This window comes from Chelonoidis abingdonii, chromosome 4, assembly GCF_003597395.2.
Source record: "Chelonoidis abingdonii isolate Lonesome George chromosome 4, CheloAbing_2.0, whole genome shotgun sequence".
Lineage (NCBI taxonomy): Eukaryota > Metazoa > Chordata > Testudines > Testudinidae > Chelonoidis > Chelonoidis abingdonii.
In genome coordinates, this window is record NC_133772.1 from 44,314,920 (window position 1) to 44,327,660 (window position 12,741).

At 43.2% G+C, this 12,741-nt stretch overlaps 1 protein-coding gene across 2 annotated transcripts in view; it reads right to left on the bottom strand.

Annotated features, from left to right (window-relative positions):
- The window catches only part of OSBPL5 (oxysterol binding protein like 5), a 208,714-nt gene that overhangs the window by 4,887 nt on the left and 191,086 nt on the right, over positions 1-12,741 (bottom strand). For both annotated transcript variants that reach the window (XM_032765512.2, XM_032765511.2), the window contains exons 16-19: positions 10,439-10,528; positions 7,703-7,839; positions 2,504-2,689; positions 1,254-1,392 (exon numbers count right to left, since the gene is read on the bottom strand). In XM_032765512.2, the coding sequence (XP_032621403.1) occupies positions 1,254-1,392; positions 2,504-2,689; positions 7,703-7,839; positions 10,439-10,528 (552 nt within the window). The remainder of the gene's footprint in view (positions 1-1,253; positions 1,393-2,503; positions 2,690-7,702; positions 7,840-10,438; positions 10,529-12,741) is intronic.

A 12,741-nucleotide genomic window follows, 5' to 3' on the forward strand; every position in this document is an offset into this window, starting at 1 on the left:
CCCCCCCCCCCAAAAAAAAAAGATTCCCCAAAGCTAAGATTTTTCAGTAACCACAAAATCCAGCAGGCAAAATTCATCCTCTGGTGTAACTTCAACAGGCTTTTACCAGGGATGAATTTGGCCTCCTGAATTCTGTGGTTCTCTTGCTGGCTCTGAATTATGTTACTAGTGCATAACAGGGATGAGCCCACACCAATAGCCTAGATCTGGATCCAAATCTCATGAGGGAGATTTTCAAAAGGCACCAAAGAGATTTTAGGAGCACAAGTCCATTAGGAGTCACAGGTACTTGTGTTCTCATTTCCCACAAGCTTTCAAAAATTCTACCTCATCTCTCTAGAATAGGAGAACCAAAGCTAAATAGCCAGACACTAGTGAACACAGAGTTTGAAATCCCGATCTAAATCTAAACTTCCCCAAATTTCAGAGGTGTTCAGATCAGGCCATTATAAAAAGGCGTGAGCTATGTATCAAGATCCAGATTCAGGATTTTGGTATAGGCTGTATCTAACTAGTATTTAGCACTTCTATATAGCACTTCACATTTCAGAAGTACTTTATAAACCATAAAAAACTAACAAGAATAAAGCAGGGAGGTAGGTATTGTTCCCTTTTACAAATGGGGGAAGTGGACAGACAGATTGCTAGGCTTGTCCAGAAGGAAGTGAGTGATAGGTCAGGATTAAATTTGAGTTCCAGAGCCTCAGTCCTCTGCTCAGACCCCGAGATCACATCCAGCCTAAAAAAAGTCCTTTGTAAATATTGAACAGTGAAGTTCAGTTCAACCCCATTCATCACTCAACATAAGAAAAGAATCCAAGGTTTCAAAATTGGTAGTGGGGAAGATATTATCTAATACAAATCACACAGTGTCAATCAAGGATTCTGATTTTATTTTAGATTTAAGTAAGTGTTACCTATTTCAGGATCTAGGTGTCCTAGCATGTAGTTAGTATTACAACAAATCCCAGCACAATTACAATGATCCTTCAAACAGGAACTCACCCAGCCAGCCTCTTACCAAAAAATATTAGCAGATTAGCACCTGGAGAAGGCACCAGGGAATTATCAGAGGCAAAGTACAGCCAGAGAAACAAGCCTCTAATGTCAGAGGGAGCCCTTGGATTTTGTGGTGTCTAAGAAAACATGGCAAATCAAAGCTGAGCACTTGATCAAAGAAATACAGGTATATGAAGGAAGACCCAAATAAAAATACTTCCCAGAGAGGGGCTGTCTGGCTGAGTGCTAGTTACCTTGTGTCGTATAACTTGGTTGTTTATACACATGGTTTTGTGGGACGACATCCTTGTGGATAGGTGCCTCTCCATGGTTTGTAGTATCCCATCTTTCTCAAACTGGGCAATGTCATTTAAAGGGTCCCAGGGCCTTAAACTTTGGAAGCAAAAAGAAAATATTAAAACACAGAACGGCTGCAGGTTTATTAAAAGCAATGCATGAATTCCAAACACACAGGAGCAAATATTTAGCCATGGGCTTAACTGGTGTGCCCACAGAACCAGGGTAGGGGCAATTAGGCATTTATGAACAGAAATTGCTTCCATCCTGGCTCATCTGTGTGTCTCAGCCCTGAGCCAGACACAGAGGTAACAAACTGTGAAAGCAAAATGAATTATATTGTAAAAATAAGAATAGATTAAAGAAATGTGTATGTACCTTTAAGCAGAAATAAGAAATGTTGAAATACAGGTGCCGGGAAAAGAAACATTAGGCATAAAGAAGGGTGCTAATGGCAAAATATTAACAGAAGATCAGTAATAGTAAGGAAATAAGGTATGCATGGCTAGCCCAGGTAAACTTATCAGATTCTGCTTCCTTTGTTATCTTGTTAAGTGCTCCCCCTTTTATTTGTATAAATAAGATAGTGTGTGTCTTGCATGGTGCTCACATTATCTGGGTGTTATTAGCAGAGCACTGTGCTAACAAAACAAGAGTGGTCTGACAAACTGAGTCCTGAGTCTAACTTTGACAAAACCTAGAGCAGGAAGACAGGGAAGTCTTCAGGTTCTGAGTCCTTGGTTTCTTTTCTTTGCCAAGGCTGCTAACAAAGGTGCTCATGAGAATCAATTGTGGTGGGGGTTTTGCAATATGGCTGTGTCTTCAGGAGACTGACAACTGAGATCACAGAAGCTGCTGAACCTCCTGCAGCTGGTAAACACACCTTCTCCTCACTACCGGTCTGGCCTCGATTTGTACCAATACACAGGAGATATTCCACTGATCTATCTACTTTCATTTTAAAGGACTGAACATTCAAGTACTCACTGGGGAGAACTCAGGAGGAAGGTTGCCCAGTCATGGTGCTGGGAAGGTGCAATCTGGTCAAGAGCAGGACCAGGTTCCCAAGCATCAGATAGAAGCGCAGCAGGCCAGTGTATGCTGTATGCATGTAGCACCTTCTATTTCTGACTGGACCCCAAGAAGCAATGTCTGCACTTAACCATTATAGCCACATGGATCACTACACATGCTTCGAGTCACTCACTCTTCGTATTTGTAGTGCCATTCATTGGTAGCAGCATCGTGTCGGAAGAGCAGCGGCTTCCACTCTGTGCCATTCTCCTTTCGCTCCCGTGAAGCGTTCCTCTGCTCTTCTTCCAACACAAATTTCTCCTGAGTTGCTTTGTGTTGATCTCCTTTGTTTATTGCACTTGTTACATGCTGCCAGAGTCTAGAAACAAACAGGGAATCAAATACAACTGCCTCAAAACCAGCACCACACCTCAGACAGCTGGAGCTTTAAAAATATTTGTCTAGTCCACTGAGAGGCGCTAGGAGAATTATAATAGGTTTAGTCAGCCTGAGCTTTGGCTTAAAATGGACTTTTGTCAGGAGAATGAAAATGAATACAGCATATAATGACCACCTTAAGAACTGGCCATCTTCTCCTCAGGTAAGATCACCTGAACACTGAAGATGGCAGTAATGCGTAGTACGGTAGTAATGCATAGTTGTCTGAGGCCAGTGGTAAGTTTAAAAGGTGACCATAGTAAAAAGGAAAACCTTTTGCTGAACTGGCCCTTTTAACCATTTAAGCCTAGGAGACGGAGATTTGAGACAGAGCAGCCTTGCAACCAAGACTAAATTCTAGGAGCTCTTGTGGGGAAAAATGCACATGAAGAGGACTGCAACTGTATATGCAAATTGGATATTCACACATGAAAATGTCTATGTAAATGGTCTAAATAGACAAATATGTAATTCACTGATTCATACTTGCAAACACCATAAACTGAAGGCACAAATGTAGGTGTGTAATTGCATGCATATATTTTCCTGTGCAGAGGGCTTCTAACATACAAGATTTGGCTCTTGATGTTTTATTGACATCTCCCTGCCCTCCCACATTATTCTCTTCACCTTGGAAACACAAGTCAAATTGTGCCTCTCTTTCCACTGGAATCTAATAAATAATTCTGTTGTACTCTAAGCTTGAAACAAACATTAGTAAAGGGCTGAATAAGACTTAACACACTCTGGTCAGACAGATAATAGTTTAGCCATACAAAAATGGCAGGGAATAATCTAGTGATTAGACTTTTACTGTTTCCTTTCTGTGTGGGTCTTTCACATAGCAACAGGGGAGTGAAAATTTTGGTTTGTTTGTTTTAAAACTACACATACACATGCAGGAGAGTGATTCTACAAGCACAAAAATTGGCCTAGAGGCTTCCAGGGCAGGTGCAATATGTGAAGCTACCCATTGTTCTGTTGGGTTTTTTTGGTCAACACAAGCTCTTACTACGAGGACATGCAAGACCAACAAAAGCAGCCAAGCGCGCAGGTGCGCCACCATTTTAGCAACAGTGGCAGCTGTAAGCTAGCAAAAAGTTCTTGTCACCAAACTTTCTAGTATAGACATGGCCTCATCTTCTGAGATGAGTCTATTTTAAACTAAGTTCTTTAACTTATGTTTGTAAAGCTCCCCGAGATCCTCAAATGACAGCATCTGTTTTCTGGAACTGTCCTCAGTTACACAGGTGATGGTACATTGCAAACACCTGGACTAGACAGATGTGCAGTGTTAGGTTTTCTATTTGCTGCTTGATGTGCAGTTCATATGCTGTATTGAGAGCAAGTAGGGCTTTCAGACAATCATGAGGAAGATGTGAGCATCCTTAGAATTCTGTGGACAGGAGGGGGAACATAAGGCAGAACTCTTGGAATCCGAATCCTATGGTTAGAGCACCCAGGATTCAGCAGAGACAGAGCAGCACACAGCTGAAAGATGCCAGTTGTCTGTCTGCTAGAAGCTGCTCAATTACAAGGGTCCACCTCAGGGATTGATGCGTTTGCACCAGATTAGCTAAACAACAAACATTCCTCAAGGTTTTATTGGATCAGGGCCTTTGTCTGGGTCCTCAGTGAGCAAGGTGATGTACACAACAACATTTAGGAAGAGACACTACCTGCCCCACAGAGCTCATAATCTAAATAGACTAGACAAAGAGCTGGAGGCAGAGAAAGAGGAAGTGACCTGCCCAAAGTCACCGAGCAGGTCAGTAGCAGAGCCAGGAAATGAATCCAGGACTCCAGCGTCCCCAGCCTAGTGTTTCATCCCTGGGACCATTCTGCCTGTCAGTGGCAACTCAGCCCTGGGTTTCACTCTCTGAATTCTAGATTTCTGTTTGACACTGGCCAAGAAGAGGTGCTGGGGTGGTCTGCTCATTTGTACAGAATATTTGCACAGCAAGCTTTCCAACGAACATATAAGTATTCCTTAGAGTAACTAGTATCAGAGGGGTAGCCATGTTAGTCTGGATCTGTAAAAGCAGCAAAGAGTCCTGTGGCACCTTACAGACTAACAGACGTTTTGGAGCATGAGCTTTTGTGGGTGAATACCCACTTCGTCGGACGCATGTACTGGAAATTTCCAGAGGCACGTATAAATATGCAGGCAAGAAGCAGGCTAGAGATAACGAGGTTAGTTCAATCAGGGAGGATGAGGGCCTTTTCTAGCAGCTGAGGTGTGAACACCAAGGGAGGAGAAACTGCTTTTGTAGTTGGCAAGCCATTCACGGTCTTTGTTTAATCCTGAGCTGAAGGTGTCAAATTTGCAGATGAACCGAAGCTCAGCAGTTTCTCTTTGATGTTCACACCTCAACTACTAGAAGAGGGCCTCCTCCTCTCTGACTGAACTAACCTCGTTATCTCTAGCCTGCTTCTTGCCTGCATATTTATATGTGCCTCTGGAAATTTCCACTACATGCATCCGACGAAGTGGGTATTCACCCATGAAAGCTCATGCTCCAATACATCTGTTAGTCTACAAGGTGCCACAGGACTCTTTGCTGCTCTTAGGAGTGACTAGAAGTACAAGGTGCATTGCTCTTGCTGAGTTACAGATCAAAGTCTCCCTGTATCCTAGGACTCCCAGCAGCTGAGATGGGAAGATGGCATTGTTCTAATTACTCGTGTTCCAATAAGTCAGTGAGAAAAGGAAATGGCCTCCAGCTTTTTAGAACCTTTTACAGGGAAAACTGCCCAGTCTTCTGATCTCAGAGAAAAGAACGTCCAGACTTAGATCTGAACCAGACAAAGAGATAGCAATAAGAAGCAAGTTTAAAGCACAAAGAGCAGGGAATGACATCAGTGGAGAGGTGAGCAGCTGTACCCTCTACCTTGTTTTTCTTGTTAGGGAGCATATTGCAGTCACTGCAGGTAACAGTAACAGAGTAGAGTGGGTACGGTACTGACCTGGGAGCTAGAAGACCAGGGTTCTACTCCTGGTTTGACCACTAACCTGCTGTCCAACCTTGGGCAAATCATTTCATCTCTGTGCGCCTTTGGCGCAGAGACTCTCTCACACTCTGCATTTGTATAGTGCAGTTGTACAGGGCAATGGGGCCTCTAGGCACCAGGGCCGGCTCCAGGCACTAGCGGAGGAAACAAGCGCTTGGGGCGGCCAATAGAAAGGGGCGGCACATCCGGGTCTTTGGTAGTGGGTCCCTCAGTCCCTCTCTTCCTCTTTGAGCTGCTGTCAATCGGATTTTTATTATTGTTTTTTTGCGCTTCACTGCTTGGGGCGGCAAAAAAGCTGGAGCCGGCCCAGCTAAGCACCACTATAATATGAATAGTAATAGGTGTGACCCTATGTCCAATAGTCTCAGCCTTTTGATGTCTTGCAAAAATTAGGTTTTGAACCATGGTCTCCACTCTGTTATACCAGAGTATTACTGGTGTAACTGCACTACACATCAATGTAGTGAAGAGTTAGGCCCAGATTTTTAAAGCTATTTAGGCACCAGTGCGGTCAGCATTGCCTAACTTCATTTTAGGAAGAGATTTAGGCTCCTGGGAGTTGACAGTCATGGCAGCACCTAAATAGTTTTAAAAATCTGGGCCTTCATGCCTTTATTCTGAGGCTCAGAAGCAGCAGGAAAAGTGAATTTTGTGACAAGGCCAGTTTTCTCCATCCGCTCAGAGAGCTGCAGATTCTACACAATCTGGGGCTTTTCATACTCTGCTGCACAACAGCATACATGTCACGGACTGCAAAGCTTTCACATGGGCAGGTGATATTCAGGGCTGTGGGATGAATAGCTGATTCAGTATTAGACTGTAATTCATTCATGAAGCCACCACCATAACAGCCATTGCTCTTGGCCCCCAAATACAACATGTTGCACACATTAGCCTTTGGCATGCTGAAGGGAGTCAGCCAGCTAGGCAGCTTTGATGATACCCTGGTAAATAAAAACTACAAACTATCTGCTCCAAATTCTGAGATATTTTCTTTGTTTTGGGGTGCAGGCAAATTATCTTTCACAATTATTTTTTGTAAAAGTCTATGTTCTTTTGAAGTCAGCTTTATTTATTCAGTATTTATAGCATTAAATATAAGCGGCACGTGTGGACCTTATTGGTACAGTACTTTCATTTCACAGATATTCCATTGCAATGGAGGCCTCGATGTACAGATGGCATTTCCTAACGTGCCTGCAAAGTGCATAGGGGCATTCATTTGCATGCTGCCCCTGTATTTATGTATGCAGAGGTACATTTGCCTGTGTAATTCAGGTAGGCAGTTTCCTGATCAGCATGTTAAATGCTGGGTTTTGGATGAAAAATGGTGCCTCATTGGTGGAGGTCAATTGATGATTTTGGGGCTTACGCATCTAATGTCTCTTAGATTTTCAAAGCCAGAAGGGGCCATTGTGATCACACAGTCTGTGTGAAATTCTATGGCCTGTTTTATGCAGGAGGCCAGATATTCCTGTCTCCAGTCTAATAATTTGTGGCTGAAGCAGAGCACTTCTTTAAAAAAACAAAAAAACAAAAAAAAACAACAGAACACTATCCAAACTTGATTTAAAGAACTCCAGATGAAGAATCTATCCTATCCTTTGGTATTCAGTTCCAGTGGTTATAACAGATTTCTTTTCATGTTCTCTGGGGTCCTGAAAAAATTATCTTATTTTACTTGACAAAAAAGAGTGGCCTCTATCATTTCTGAAATCTACAACTTGGTCATGCTATCATTAATACTTCTCAGAAATAATACATCATTGCTAATACACAAGGAAAAGACAACATACAGCAGGGAAATATGCACAGGTTAAGCAAGGACATAATCCTTCCAGCATCTTGCTGGAGTCTCAGGGCCCTCTTATTTAGTTCCAGCTGAATGAAGACCAGCAGAAAGCCCAGCACTGAGCAGGCTGGTTTCCAGCAACCTACCCACCTCTCTGATTCAAAGTCTGTTTGCTCTTCAAATAGCACAATGTGGCGTTTCAGTCTCTGCCTCCGCACTTCACTGGTTGGGTTCCAGAATATTTCAGTGTTCCCATTTTTCAGGTCATTTAAATACACTTCCCCATCCTGAGAGGGAAAATGAAAGGCAAGGTTTAGTGACTGCAGGAACACACAGGCAAATAATCCTGAGGAACATTGGCAGAAGATTGGTGCCAGGCTGGGGAGCGGGAGTTAGTTCAAAGATCGGTTCCCTCCCTGTCTCCAGACAGGTTCACTAAATGTTTTCAGAAAACTATCCAAGTGGAGCAGGGAGTTTACTGAAAATAAGAAACACTGGCTGAGGTCATCAGAGGGCAAAAGAAAAGGAACCACATTCACCAGCTGACCCATATGTTCATCCCCACAAAATAGGTGCAAACATGGCCCCCCTCAGTTTAGTATCTGAACACAATTACAGGAGCCAAAGCTCAACATCAAGCAACTTCCTCCTCTTCCTTACCAACACTTTCTCCCTACCATCACTGCTGAAACCCCAAGAAAGTTGAACAGCAGAGGACTACAAAACCACACAGTGCAATTTTCATAGAAAAGGGAAATGCACCATGTGAAAGGGGGATTCTGTTCTTCAAATGCCACCACCAGCCTTTCATCCACATTTGCTGTCAATTTATTTGGCAACTAACTACTAATAGAGCTCCACCGCTTAGAGACTTATTAGGTAGGTCTTAGTCTCTCTGCTTAACAAAGTGGCTTCGTAGGCCTGCCTACAGACAAAGCAACACCCCAACCAAAATGAACCAGATGGATACTTTACACAGCATATAGTGAACAGCCTGACATCCACTAGGCTGGAGTGAATTATATATTACTGGATTTGCTCAACAGTATGAAGGTTGATGCCATTCAGCCATCTGAACATGGTATGAATATTGTCCAAGCCATGTTTAGATCATGGACAGTTATTTCACCCATCATGATCATCTACCTGCCTCCCAGCTGCTCTTCTTCCCATGCAATGGACCTTGGTACACCTATAACCGATCTCCTAGGCTCAGTTTCATTCCCACCTTATGCAAAGCTTCCAGCCACTGTCTGTCACTTACAGTTCTTCTTTCACCCCACGCTAACTCCCCCAGCCTCCTCCTCACCTTCAGATTCCTTCCAGAACCCTAACCCCTTCCATAACCCTTCTCAGGTGAGACAAGATCTCAGTCTGGGAACCAATTCCCTGGTCAGGGAAGACCAGAGGAGTTGGTCCCAAGTCAGGATAATAGATCCCCAAGATACTCTCCAGTTGTGGAGCTTGGAGAAGGCAGGCACTAACAGTCTGAATGGCAGGTTTATAAGATCTGTATCTACAAGTCCATTAAAAAAAACAGGTGGGCATATCTTCTAACATGTGGCAGGTACTGACAGCTTCCACGTGTACATCATACCCCAGAGCCTAGGGAAGCTTTGGGATTTGCTTCTTCACCCAGAACCAGCTCCTCTCCTTGTCTCCTGGGGATTGTGCTCCAAAGCATGGAATCAGCAGTGGCTCCTTTAAATTATGAGGTGGATGGACAAGAGACAGATTTTGCATAATGCTGGAGGAAAGCAGGCAGAGCTCGGAGAATAGGCTGATATTTTTATTTCCTGAACAATAAACATCCCCTCCCCCCATGCCACCCCCAACACACACACAGCACCCAAAACCAAAGGGCATTTTGCAGATTTGTTCTTTTGAAGCCATGGAGTTTACATAACACATTGTGCAAATTGTTCCTTGCAAAAGGCAAGGGAGGAACAAATTGTTTCAGGGTTGACAAAACCCAATTACAAATGCAGGAAGCCGAGCAGCATGCAAGTGGATGGCACTAGATTCTAGGACAGCATGACTGTGTTATGTAATGTAATCAACAGCATTCACAGAAAAAAACAGCATGGAGAATAATCTATAATCCAGCACTACTCAAAATTGCAGAGGCGCACATAGTGGTGATTAGAGTTGGAATTGAAAACACACCCCCTGCCCCATGGTGAAGAACGAATACATTCGGACTAAATTTCAAATACTGCTTAACATTGCATTTGAGGGGAAGGATGGTCCAGTGGTTGGGGTGCTAGCCTAGGTCTCTGGCAATCTGGGATCAATTCCTCTACAGACTCTGGCGTGACCATTGCCAAGTCAGTCTCTCTCTCCCTCAGTTTCCCATCTGTGACATGCGGATAGTAGCACTACCCTACCTCAGAGAGGTGTGGTGAGGATAAATGCATTAAAGATTGTGAGGCATTCAGAGATCGTGGTAATGGAGGCCAGACAAGTATCCTGATTGGTTTAGGGCTGGCAATTTGCCGGCTCTTGTCTGCTGCCATCAATATCTGCTCTGAGCTGATCCAAAGATCACTGTAGTCACTGGAAAGACTCCAATGGGCTCCTAGAAGTCCAGGTACTCAGACTATAGTCACCTGCACTGAAGCCTGACTAGGTTACCAGAGGTAGTCAGGACCTCTGTTTTATGTCCCATTGAAATCCATCCTCCGCTGTTAACTATGAATCATGTGGGGTAAGGGAAAGATGTTAGTTTGGAACCAGGCTCCATTTCAAACAATGAGAAAAACAACAAAATGCTCTCAAAGTTTTCAAACTGTAATCCTCCCTCCTCCCCATGACCACACACAGTTATTTAAAAAAAAAAAAAAAAAAAAAAAAAAAAAGTTAGCAGTGCAGATTAAGATGTATTACCCAGTGTCCATCAAGGCTTGCTAACACTTCTTCTCCTGATTTAATCTTCCCAGAGATTTGATTAATGCTTGTGCTGCCACCAAAGAAGGGCTGTTGAGGGGGAAAAAAATACAATCTGTCTGGATAAAACTGGAGGAGAGCCAAAAAACAAATAGTATGTAAGAACAAAGCTGAAAACTTGCTAGATTTCTTGTGTCACTGGGAGGAAAGACAAGAATTCCGGCATTTATACATTTACCAGTGAGCCCCATCTTATCTGCCTCGGATACTGAAGTCACTGCAGCAGACACAAAGGGAAGAGGGACAGACTTTCAGATATAACAACATCCAACAATGTCTATGCCGGGAATTTGCCCCAATTTCATCCATTGGTGTCTACAGCCTAGTCTAGCTTCACCCCCCACTGCAAATTCCTAGTGCAGACCGAGTAAACTCCTCCAATATTAAATTTGCAACAGTGCAGCTTAAGCCTGGTGTCAAGCAGATGTAAACAGCAGCAATACAAATAGTGGTTTTCTCCATTTATAACAGGGTTTTGAACCAGAGCAACTATACCAGTGTCTGGCCACCAATGACTGTAATAGGCGCAAATCCTCAGTGTAGACAAGGCTTATGTGGGTAATGCAAAAAGGGTATTTCCAGAGATTCTTTAGAACAATAGAAAATTCTTTTGCATTGCACCCAGTTAACACAGGAAATGAAGGCAACAGAGTGACCAGCTGCTCAATTTCCACCACCCAATGGCAGTTCTTCATCAGTTCTAACTGCTGCTTTTCAACACTGTTTGCAAGTTGGAGCTGCACAGGATTATTTTATACTGTAAAACAATCATTGCGGCATCATCCATGAAAAAGGATTCTTTGGTAATTAGTATGGCAGGAACGAACATATGTGATCCACCAGAGAACAGGCAAGCACCCAAATTAACAAGGGCACGAATCACATCTTTAATTACTCATAAGTCTATTGCAAATGTGGCTAAGGCTCTAAGAAATAGCCATAGTATAGTATATGTAAATATCTGACAAGCAAGTTACAGTGACCTCCCCAAACCAGATTTGGGCCATGGCAGACAATTTTTAAGCCAGTAAAGGCAGGGTCTACTTACACACTGAATCATTTCCGGGTCATAAGCATTAAGTTACATCAGTTACTTGGAGTTCAATTTTATACGTAGAGTGCCTGATGCAAAGCCCACTGAAGTCAATGGAAAGATTTTAATTAACTTCAGTCTTTCCATGGGACTGATGCAAAACCCACTGGTTTGAAACCCCATGGCAGCCCCACTGCTGAAAAAGTATTTGAGGAAGCAGCATAGCTACACAGTTCACTGCAAATACAAGTTGAAAAAACAGTAAAACATCATCCTTCCCTGCAGAATCCCCCAGGAAGAATTTGCAATGGATTTAACATTCGCTGGAAATCTGTAACAATGCACCAGCTCTGCCCTAAGGGATCTACCCCACCTTGCGAGACTTGCTGCCATCACAATTCTAATCCTTTGTATTTAGTTTGCAGCTAGGCAGAGATTGCTCATCAGAATAGGAAATGAACTGATGCTTTTTTTAAAAGTGATTTCAGTGTCCCTGAAACTTGACAGGCCACCACCCTCTCCTTTAATCCTTTCTGAATGCCCACTTGTGTTAGCAGCAGAGAATCCTGTGGCACCTTATAGACTAACAGAAGTTTTGGATCATGAGCTTTCGTGGGTGAATACCCACTTCGTCAGATGAAGTAGTGAAATTCCGGGCAGTTATATATATGCTAGCAAGCAAGCTGAGATAACGAGTTAGTTCAATCAGGAGGATGGGCCTGTTCTAGCAGTTTGAGGTGTGATAACAAGGGAGGAGAAACTGGTTCTGTAGTGGGCAAGCCATTCACAGTCTTTGTTTCACCCCTGAGCTGATTGTGTCAATTTGCGATGAATTGAAGCTCAGCAGTTTCTCTTTGAAGTCTGATCCTGAAGTTTTTTGCTGCAGGATGGCCACTTAAGGTCTGCTATAGTGTGGCCAGGGAGGTTGAAAGTGCTCTCCTACAGGTTGTTGTATACTGCCATTCCTAATATCTGATTGTGTCCACTTCAATTATCTCTAGCTTGCTTGCTAGCATATATATATACCTGCCCTTGGAAATTTCCACTACATTCATCTGACGAAGTGGGTATTCACCCACGAAAGCTCATGATCCAAAATGTCTGTTAGTCTATAAGGTGCCACAGGATTCTCTGCTGCTTTTACAGATTCAGACTAACACGGCTACCCCTCTGATACTTGACACTTGTGTTAGGATGCCTACAAAAGTCC